At 37.4% G+C, this 12,088-nt stretch overlaps 1 protein-coding gene across 1 annotated transcript in view; it reads right to left on the bottom strand.

The window, feature by feature from the left end:
- Positions 1-10,372: 10,372 nt before the first annotated feature.
- Positions 10,373-12,088, bottom strand: part of LOC107563159 (drebrin-like protein B) — a 22,918-nt gene continuing 21,202 nt past the window's right edge. Inside the window, exon 13 of the mRNA XM_016247955.1 lies at positions 10,373-11,635. Within this exon, the coding sequence (XP_016103441.1) occupies positions 11,499-11,635 (137 nt within the window). The 3' untranslated portion in view covers positions 10,373-11,498. The remainder of the gene's footprint in view (positions 11,636-12,088) is intronic.

Below are 12,088 nucleotides of genomic sequence, written 5' to 3'. Positions count from 1 at the left end.
TCACTTGCTCACCAGTGGATGCTCTGCAGTGAATGGGTGCCGTCAGAATGAGAGTCCAAACAGCTGATAAAAGCATCACAATAATCCACAAGTAATCCACACCACTCCAGTCCATCAGTTAATGACTTGTGAACGAAAAGCTGCATGACTGTAAGAAACAAATCCATCATTGAGATGTTTTTCATTTTAAACTGTTGCTTTCGTCTAAAATACAAGTCCTCTGTCCATAACATTGCTTTCGCCAGTGAAAAAAAATCGTATTGCCTGAATATACGCACAAATCAAGCACTGTTTACAAGCCAAAACAAGTAAAAAAAAAAAAAAACCCCACACAGTTTTAAACAAATAATTTGGTGAATTTTGATGTTACTGGAGGATGCATTACTATGGATTATGGAATCCATGATTACATATTTTGGCCAGAAGCAATTGTTTAAAGTTAAAATGCCTTATTGGATATGTTTATTTCAAACATACAACTTTCTGCTTCACAAGATATGAACTGATGGACTGGAGTGGTGTGGATTACTTGTGGGTCATTGTGATGTTTTTATCAGCTGTTTGGACTCTCATTCTGACGGCACCCATTCACTGCAGAAGATCCACTGGTGAGAAAGTGATATAATGCTACATTTCTCCAAATCTGTTCCCGTGTAGCAATGCCTTGGCAACCACTCAGAACACTCCAGCGATCACATAACCCTGGCAATCATTTAGAACAGTCTCGAGATTGCATAACCCTGGCAACCATTTAGAACACTCTAGAGATTGCATAACCCTGGCAACCATTTAGAACAGTCTCGAGATTGCATAACCCTGGCAACCATTTAGAACACTCTAGAGATTGCATAACCCTGGCAACCATTTAGAACAGTCTCGAGATTGCATAACCCGGGGACAATCTAGAACCCTCTAGAGATCTCATAGCAATGCCTTGGCACCCACCCAGAACAATCTAGAGATTGCATAACCTTGACAACTATTTAGATTCTACACTCTAGATATAAGCTGTGTCTCATTTAGAAGGCTGCGCCCTCCTTAGGTCGAATCCTCTGGAGGTCGCATCCTCTGTAGGATGCATATACGAAGTGTCCTCAACCTAGAATTAAACGAGACGGCCTTCGTAGGACGGGCGGAAAAGGAAACAGGAAGTATCACGTTGCTATGCCAACACATTTAGAGCATCGTTGCGCTCTCACACTACTTAAATGAAGGAAAATTATTTCTAAATTTGGAAAGTAATTTGAAAAAGAAAAAAAATGCTTTTACTTGTTTTATTTTGTTCAATGTTTGAGGAGCTGCAGCGTACGTACAGCAGATATCTATTAGAGAAAAAAAGGAGGAGGATATTAAAAACAAAGTTTATCCATTTTTATCAAGGCGATTTAAGGTCAGTTGTAAACACCACATCTGTGCTTGTGTGTGCATCTGCCGGCGCCGGCATTTTTCAAATTAACAACGGTTGTTTACGGCGACGCAAAGAATTGTGGGTTGTCTGTAGCAGCGAAGGATACACCTCATGCATCCTCCGAATTCTTGTGAAAGAAGGTCGCATTCGAAGGTCGTATTCGGAGTGTCCTACTTGCTTTTCTGAAATGAGACAGCCTCGATGACGTATGCAGCCTTCGAATGCGACCTCCGGAGGACGCAGCCTTCTAAATGAGACACAGCTCATAGTGTAGCAATGCCTTGGCAACCACCCAGAACACTCCAGGGATCACATAACCCTGGCAACCATTTAGAACACTCTAGAGATTGCATAACCCTGGCAACCATTTAGAACACTCTAGAGATTGCATAACCCTGGCAACCATTTAGAACACTCTAGAGATTGCATAACCCTGGCAACCATTTAGAACACTCTAGAGATTGCATAACCCTGGCAACCATTTAGAACACTCTAGAGATTGCATAACCCTGGCAACCATTTAGAACACTCTAGAGATTGCATAACACTGGCAACCCTTTAGAACACGCTAGAGATTGCATAACCCTGGGAACCATTTAGAACACTCCAGATAGCGTGTAGCAATGCCTTGGCAACCACCCAGAACACTCCAGGGATCACATAACCCTGGCAACCATTTAGAACACTCTAGAGATTGCATAACCCTGGAAACCATCTAGAACACTCTAGATATTGCGTGGCAATGCCTTGGCAACCACCCAGAACACTCTAACGATTGCATAACCCTGACAACTATCTCGAACACTCTAGAGATCGCATAACCCTGGCAACCATTTAGAACACTCCAGATATCATGTAGCAATGCCTTGGCATGTTTGTAAGAAACAAATCCATCATTGAGATGTTTTTCATTTTAAACTGTTGATTTCGTCTAAAATACAAGTCCTCTGTCCATAACATTGCTTTCTCCAGTGAAAAAAATCGTATTGCCTGAATATACGCACAAATCAAGCACTGTTTACAAGCCAAAACAAGTATTTAAAAAAAAAAAACCCCACACACAGTTCTAAACAAATAATTTGGTGAATTTTGATGTTAGAGGACAAGTGGGAATGGACTTTTTGCACTGGAGGAAGCATTACTATGGATTATGGACTCCATGATAACATATTTTGGCCAGAAGCAATTGTTTAAAGTTGAAATGCCTTATTGGATATATTTCAAACACACAACTTTCTGCTTCACAAGATATTAATTGATGGATTGGAGTGGTGTGGATTACTTGTGGGTCATTGTGATGTTTTTATCAGCTGCTTGGACTCTCATTCTGACGGCACCCATTCACTGAAGAGGATCTAGTGGTGAGCAAGTGATGTAATGCTACATTTCTCCAAATCTGTTCCCATTAAGAAAGAAACATCTGCATCTTGGATGGCCTGAGGGTGAGTAAATGTAAAGGATGAAAATTTAAATTTTTGGGTGAACTATTTCTTTAAGATTAATACATAAGAAATGAAAAATGTGTTTTTCTAAAACTCTGCACAAGTGCCTGTAGATTACTGAACACTTTTAGATTGCAGGATTAAAAACCTGTCAGACACATACTGGAAACGTATGAGAAAGGGGTTTGCCCTGACGCAGAAGAGCACTGGTGAAAGTACTGTTCTCAGTTTTTCCCCTTTGTATTTGTTATGAAAATGATCACCAGGACAGATGTAGTGTGCTAAGCCAAACCTCAAAAACTGTAAAAAGGAGACAGAACTATATTTTAGCATAACAAAAAGTGTTATGTATCTTTGTTCTGCAAAGGAGACGAGAAGTAATGAAAATAAAAAAGAACACAACATCTGAAACATCTGAATACTTTCAACCATCAACAGTTGTTTTCTGTGTAATTTTTTCCCCCGAAGTTTTAAATAAAACAAAGATTATTTGAGTATGTTGAACAAGAAAATACTATTTTAGTTTTTCTACTTCAAAATAATGCGTTACTTTAATTACGTTAATTGTTTGTGAAATTTACTAGCAATTTATGAGTGTAAATTGTTTTTACAACAATTTTTTTAGTAAAGTAAAGTGTATAGCAGTTATTAAACATAATGCACTTAATGGTTTTTACCTTAGTTATGATGGAGATACACTTCATCAGCTAGACACTTTACACTAAATTACTGTTGTAACAGTTATTCAAACAATAAGCAAATTCTGCAAATTTATTTCAACTTCCAAGCACTTTTTGTCACTATAGTCTTAAACACCCCTCATTTATATTAGAACTTTTACTAATTATTACTAGAAAACTAAACAATTTATTTGTTACTATATACTAAATATCATAATATTAATGTAACACTAAAGCTATATTTAAACACATAATGATGACTGTCCTATTAACCAGGTTTTTGTAGGAAAAAATGATGTAAATCTTTCTGTCAATTAATTAGAAATATAAGTTAACTCCATTAACTACAAACTAGCCTTTGGTCCCAAACTAGCTAGTGATATTTGATTCATGGCATGCATTGGTTAAATTTCCGTAAATGTAATGTTCATTGCTACAAGATTACAAAAAATACTTAGTAATTAACATTTTCTCCTTTTTTTTTTACATTTCAGCAAAGAGACATGGGTTACATGGTTTAGATTGTGGGCTGCACAAGAAGACTGGACTACAGGACTCATAGTGACTTAAGAATTGAAGGGGTTTAAGGACATGTGACCATTGTTAAAGTAACAATAAAAGATTCGGGAACATTGTGCTTCAAGCATGATGCTATAGACATATAATTTAATGTCAAAATGTTGGGAAATGCAGCGCTAAATGCAAAACACCACCATTACAGCCATTGTTTTGTCATTAATTGACCATGATTATATAGTGCGGGTGTTTTGTACATATTTAACATGAACTATAAAAAAGAACACCGGAAAGCCCCATCATGAAAATGTGTCTTTGTTTTGAAGCTGTCAGATGTTATGTACCGGCATGATATCTTAGAGCGCTCGTGAACTAGTCTTGCTGTCGAAGTTTCGAATGTGTCGTTTATGGATGGGGCCTCTCTCACCTGCTCGCATAGTCCCTGACATTTAACCATATTTAACCTTTAAATGTCACAATAACAGTTTTCAGCCCAGAGCCAATCGCTCTGAGGGAGTTTCTCAGGTGAAATATTAGACAAAACATCCGTCCTCCCTGTTATTGGGAGTGAAAGCGTACATACAGTATCTCAGTCTGTGCACGATAATCCGGTGTAGCCTATATTACAACTCTCCAAGATGATTTCTTTTGGGGAGTAAGAAATTGCTTATGTTGATATCAGACAAAATGGAAATTAGGGAGTTTATGACTTGTGTTTTCATATTCGATTTGAAAGATTCAGGTTTTACTCAGTCTGAGATCACACCAGAGTTTCACAATAGCTCAGGTGGTTGTCATAGCTGCTGTTCTGGATCAGACCGTTTGACTACCTCGCCATCAAATGAACTGATAAAGCATGCAAATATTACACTGTTTGCTGTTGATTATATTAATATGGTATCCATTAAGTTAGTAAATGTTGGTTGGTGATTGCTGTCAAGCATCACTATTAGTTTTGCTTATACATGAAAAATCCTTAACCTGCATGGTTTCTATCTTATGAATGATAGCTTAATCATGTGGCTTATTGAGGTAACGTCTGCTTTTACTTTGATAAGTGACCAAATTTATGATTTTAATTGGGTGATTAAACAGGCAAAAAAGAATCTAAATCCACGCATATCTAAGAACCAGAATATCATCAAAACAGTCCATTTTTACCATTAAAAACCACCTAGAAAACTCAAACAACTGCATAGCAACACCATGTCAACTACCCTACACTATAGAACACCCTAGCAATTGCTTAATCCTGGAAACTATCTAGAACACGCTAGAAATCGCATAGCAATGCCTTGGCAACCACACAGAACACTCTAGAGATTGCATAAACCTGGCAACTATCTAGAAGACTCTAGAGATCGCATAACCCTGGCAACCATTTAGAACACTCCAGATATCGTGTAGAAATGCCTTGGCAACCACCCAGAACACTCCAGCGATCACATATCCCTAGCAACCATTTAGAACAGTCTTGAGATTGCATAACCCAGGGAACTATCTAGAACACTCTAGAGATTGCATAGACCATGATTATATAGTGCGGGTGTTTTGTACATATTTAACATGAACTATAAAAAAGAACACCGGAAAGCCCCATCATGAAAATGTGTCTTTGTTTTGAAGCTGTCAGATGTTATGTACCGGCATGATATCTTAGAGCGCTCGTGAACTAGTCTTGCTGTCGAAGTTTCGAATGTGTCGTTTATGGATGGGGCCTCTCTCACCTGCTCGCATAGTCCCTGACATTTAACCATATTTAACCTTTAAATGTCACAATAACAGTTTTCAGCCCAGAGCCAATCGCTCTGAGGGAGTTTCTCAGGTGAAATATTAGACAAAACATCCGTCCTCCCTGTTATTGGGAGTGAAAGCGTACATACAGTATCTCAGTCTGTGCACGATAATCCGGTGTAGCCTATATTACAACTCTCCAAGATGATTTCTTTTGGGGAGTAAGAAATTGCTTATGTTGATATCAGACAAAATGGAAATTAGGGAGTTTATGACTTGTGTTTTCATATTCGATTTGAAAGATTCAGGTTTTACTCAGTCTGAGATCACACCAGAGTTTCACAATAGCTCAGGTGGTTGTCATAGCTGCTGTTCTGGATCAGACCGTTTGACTACCTCGCCATCAAATGAACTGATAAAGCATGCAAATATTACACTGTTTGCTGTTGATTATATTAATATGGTATCCATTAAGTTAGTAAATGTTGATTGGTGATTGCTGTCAAGCATCACTATTAGTTTTGCTTATACATGAAAAATCCTTAACCTGCATGGTTTCTATCTTATGAATGATAGCTTAATCATGTGGCTTATTGAGGTAATGTCTGCTATTACTTTGATAAGTGACCAAATTTATGATTTTAATTGGGTGATTAAACAGGCAAAAAAGAATCTAAATCCACGCATATCTAAGAACCAGAATATCATCAAAACAGTCAATTTTTACCATTAAAAACCACCTAGAAAACTCAAACAACTGCATAGCAACACCATGTCAACTACCCTACACTATAGAACACCCTAGCAATTGCTTAATCCTGGAAACTATCTAGAACACGCTAGAAATCGCATAGCAATGCCTTGGCAACCACACAGAACACTCTAGAGATTGCATAAACCTGGCAACTATCTAGAAGACTCTAGAGATCGCATAACCCTGGCAACCATTTAGAACACTCCAGATATCGTGTAGAAATGCCTTGTCAACCACCCAGAACATTCCAGCGATCACATATCCCTAGCAACCATTTAGAACAGTCTTGAGATTGCATAACCCTGGGAACTATCTAGAACACTCTAGAGATTGCATAACCTTGATAACTATCTAGATTCTACACTCTAGATATAGTGTAGTAATGCCTTGGCAACCAACCAGAACACTCCAGGGATCACATAACCCTGGCAACCATTTAGAACAGTCTAGAGATTGCATAACACTGGGAACCATCTAGAACACTCTAGATACCGCGTGGCAATGCCTTGGCAACCACCCAGAACACTCGAACGATTGCATAACCCTGGTAACTATCTAGAACAATCTAGAGATCGCATAACCTTGGCAACCATTTAGAACACTCCAGATATCATGTAGCAATGCCTTGGCAACCACCCAGAACACTCCAGCGATCACATAACCCTGGCAACCATTTAGAACAGTCTAGAGATTGCATAACCCTGGGAACCATCTAGAACACGCTAGAGATCGCATAGCAATGCCTTGGCACCCACACAGAACACTCTAGAGATTGCATAACCTTGATAACTATTTCGATTCTACACTCTAGATATAGTGTAGCAATGCCTTGGCAACCACCCAGAACATTCCAGGGATTACATAACCCTGACAACCATTTAGAACACTCTAGAGATTGCATAACCCTGGGAACCATCTAGAACACTCTAGATATCGCGTGGCAATGCCTTGGCAACCACCCAGAACACTCTAACAATTGTATAACCCTGACAACTATCTAGAACACTCTAGAGATCGCATAACCCTGTCAACCATTTAGAACACTCCAGATAGCGTGTAGCAATGCCTTGGCAACCACCCAGAATACTCCAGCGATCACATAACCCTGGCAACCATTTAGAACAGTCTAGAGATCGCATAACCCTGGGAACCATCTAGAACACTCTAGCAACCACATAAACCTGGCAACCATCTAGAACAGTCTAGAGATTGAATAACAATGCCTTGACAACCACCCAGAGCACTCTAGTGATCACATAAACCTGGCAACCATCTAGAACACTCTAAATATTAAATATCAGATCTCAAAGTTATAGTAGATATGATATGGGATAGAAGGTAATATGGATGGAGAAACTAATAACGGATAGGTGAAATGTTTTCTGAAACATCGGTTAGACTTTCAGTTAAAAAACAAGAAGATTGTGATCTCTGAAGAAGGGGGGAAAAGTACAGTCTCTTTTCTTCTGAAAATGAAACTGGGGGTGATCAAGCTAAAGAAAAAAAAGAAAAGAAAAAAATCCCCAAACGGCCATGTTGATTTCGTTTATTCCAGGAAACCCCGTGAGCATGACACACGCAGGTCACAGGTCTCTAGAACCGTCTTTTGTTGTATATGACAAGGAAATCGATGAGAAAAGCACTCCCTGGTAACAGTGCGTTTGTTTACATTGGATACCTCAATATGAAATATGCATCATGATCACTGTTATCGTCATCAGTTGTCGCATTCCAAAAGAAGTGAGCTGAAGTTCCATTTTTAGAATTGAGAGGCCTTGATTTGTTGAAAACTTTTCTTCACAGACAATGACCTTCATTGCCAACTTTCAAGATCTAGAAGATGTGTATCCGAGTTGACTAAATGACTAAATTGTATTTGATAGTTATAGTTCACTCATTATTTCTGCTTTTTGAAGCTTGAAAGCGTTCCTGCCCATTCACTGAAACTGCACGGAAAAGAGCAATCATATAATACCTCTTAATTAGTGCATTAATGAACTCCTTTTGTGTTCCACGGAACAAAGAAAGTCATGTGGGTTGAGCAAATGATGATAGAATCTCATGTTTGGGAGAGCAATCCGTTTAAAGATGAACGCAAGGGCTATTGATTAGGAACTTTTAAATGCAAAAAACAAAAACAACAACAACAAAAAAGTGCAAAACAGTTCAACGTGTTCCTTTCAAATGCACAACTGGTTCCACTCAGAAAATTATGCATAATCCTAACATTTGGGGACACTTCAATATGTAATTTATTGTTTTACAGCTGGTGATGTTACATATTAACCAAAAAAAATCTGTTACACTATATATATATATAGTATATTGACCCATATATATATATATATATATATATATATACACTGTATATATGGGTCAAAGACGTTAGGATGTCCGCATTAAAAGACATTTACAAAAGTGATTTTATGTCCATAGAAAACGCATTAAAAGTAAGTGTCTACGTTTAAGGTTTCAAATAAGTTTTAGGAGAATGAAATGTCAAAATCTGGTTTAAATAATGTTACATTGTCATTCAGCGTAACACAATATTTACGTAAAAATTCAAACAACATGCTTATTCTGACTTGTACATATTAAAATACATAAAAGAATAAGGGAACATATTCAATTCGATTGTGTTTTAAAGGAGTAAAAACATATTGCTGACCAATGGGCAAAACCTAGGATAGTGGCAAATTTCAAAAATGCTAAATTACAACTAATTAGTATTTGAGGTGAAAGTAATTAGTCTTTTAATGTGTCATAAATTGATTTTTGTTGTAAATATGCCTGACAAGATTGTTACACTGAATGACATTTTAGTGGGTGTCTTCTGTAAATCAGGGAAAAATGTATGATTTTTTTTTTTTTTTGCTCGGAAAAACTAAATTGCAATTAAATTAAACGGAAAACGTTTTTTGGGGAAAAACAACAATTTAAAGCAGTATTACTCTTAATTATTTTTCGTCTTTGACCCATACTTATATATATATATATATATATATATATATATATATATATATATGGTAGATTTATAGAGATGGTATTAAGCTGGAAAGGAAGATTTCTTTCTCTGTATTCTTAATTGATTTAATAAATGCAGTTTCCACGTGTTGTTGACTGAGAACATTTTCAAACATTTCACACATTGTTTAACATATTCAAAAAAAGCATTGCCATACATGTATATATGTAATACACACACACACACAAAACAATTTCAAATGCTTGTTGAAGCTCAAAAACTGAAAAAAAACACCATGAAATCCCAAAATGTAACTCACATTTTCTTCTGCAGGTCTCAAGTTTGTGTATTTTTTTAAATAAGTATTTTATGCTCACCAAGACTGCATTTATTTGATCCAAAATACAGTAAAGAGTAATATTGTGAAATAATATTATTTAAAATAACCGTTTTCTATATGAATAGGTTAAAATGTAATTTAATCCTGTGATCAAAGATTAATTTTCAGCATCCTTACTTCAGTGTCACATGAACTTCCAGAAATCATTCTAATATACTGATCTGCTGCTAAAAAACATTACTATTATTACCAATGTTATTTTTGCAGAAACTGTAATTTTTTTTTTTTGATACATTCCTTGATGAATGGAAAGTTCAAATGAACAGCATTTATTTGAAAACATTTAACATTCTAAATACGTTTACGGTCACTTGACCAATTTAAAGCAATTAAAGTATTCATTTCTTTCAAAAATCTTTTGAACGGTAGTGGATCTGTATCTAGAATGGCCTCGTATCAAGATGACATTTTGGTTGATTTTAATAAAGCTTTGCACTGGAAGAATATCAAACAACACCAAGCAACAACTTGCATTCAGTCTTAAAACTCTTTATTTATTCTTTTAATTGAAGTTGCAACGTTTTCCAGACTTGTTAGATATTCACAATGAGCTCTTGAGAGGAACTACACCACAGCTGAATGGAACTCGGAGACATTTGATGTTTCTCCACATGGGTTTGTTAAAAATGAAACCTCAAACATTTCCTCAAAAACACTTCTCCCCTCGCTCTCATATTGGCACAGCACTGACGATAACGTTTATGAACGGTAAAAATGCAAGGGTCTAAATAAACCTGACGTGATCCTCGGCATCTAAACACAATCCAGATCCCGCCTGTGACCCAAAGGCAAGATGATGAGAGAATGATGGCTCCCTGAAACCTAAAAATCACAGTATTAATATTCTCCACATTTCGGAGCAGACAGGAAAAGCTGCGGTCTCAAAGTAACTTCCCACTCTTCTCACTGCAAGCCTAGAAGGATATCAAGAACCGTAATACTTGACGACTGAAGCGGCTTTCTGGATTTCAAACACGTGACGTATAGAACACAGCAAAAATAAACTCATCTCACTCGATCGATTTCAGTCCGACCTCGGCAAACTTCACAGCAGCAAAACATCTGCGCTATTCCTCAAGAATGCAAGGCAGTCACACTCGGTCTTGTGGAGAAAGAAGGCAAAAACCAAGGCAAAACGGGACTGATCACTACAAACACCTGCACCAAACACCTCTGGAATATTGGAACTAGCATTGAAATGTTCAAAAGGAACGTCTTCGCAAACACTGAGAAAAGGTTCAGCCCCAAAAGGATATTCGCATGTCACTGGACTGTCACCACAGCACTTCTTCAACATGAAGTTTCCCAGGATTCCTGCACGGACAGCAATTCTAGGTGGTCGTTTTTGGGCCGTCTGCCTGCATACTCGAAATCAATATTTTTTAAATTACAACAGCCTCAAATGAAATAAAATTAACAACAGAAAACTACCAATACAGTATGAAATATCAGAGTTACCCCTGGTCACATGATCATCACTCTTTTGGTCCGTGATTTAAGTTTTAGGCTTTTCAATCAACTATATCAGAGATTTAAATCTACGCGGGGCAAATGAATTCAGTCCGACTCTAACGAGGGAGGGGGAGATGTTGAGCGGTGTTAGATAAGCTCCACGTAATTTGCAGGAAACATGCCGAAATGTCCACCCGGATTGTACCCTCGCCACCAGCCTTCATCAATCATCTCGATGCCGGTGATGATGTCATCTGGGTCAAACGAGATCTCGGTGTCATCAGCTGAAATGCAGATCAGATTGAAGATTAAATGACTAAAGTGACATAAAAAGGCCAAAGTGTACTTCAGTTTTGACACAAAAGCTTAGCGTAACTAGAAAAATCAGGCTCTGCGCTTACAACAGGAGATTACATTTGCCCAAAAATGAGAATTACCCCATTATTTACTCCCCCTCAAGCCATCCTAGGTGTATATGACTTTATTCTTTAGACGAACACAGTCAGAGTTATATAAAAAAAACTTCCCAGCTCTTCCAAGCTTTATAATGGTGGTTAATGGCTGTTGAGAACTGAACGCCACTCTCAAGTGAATGCGCGTATAACAGTATTCAGAAGCTTGAGATTACGGTTTATAAAGTTTTAAATATTTTTTTATATATTATTTAGATTTTTTTTTTTTTTTTTTACACAAACACATCAATTAGCTTCAGGAGGCCTTTTTTAACCCCCTGGAAC

The sequence above is a fragment of the Sinocyclocheilus grahami genome, unplaced genomic scaffold (genome assembly GCF_001515645.1).
Source record: "Sinocyclocheilus grahami isolate Dianchi unplaced genomic scaffold, SAMN03320097.WGS_v1.1 scaffold859.1, whole genome shotgun sequence".
In the NCBI taxonomy this organism is placed as follows: Eukaryota; Metazoa; Chordata; class Actinopteri; order Cypriniformes; family Cyprinidae; genus Sinocyclocheilus; species Sinocyclocheilus grahami.
This window is presented reverse-complemented; position numbering and strand designations above follow the sequence as displayed.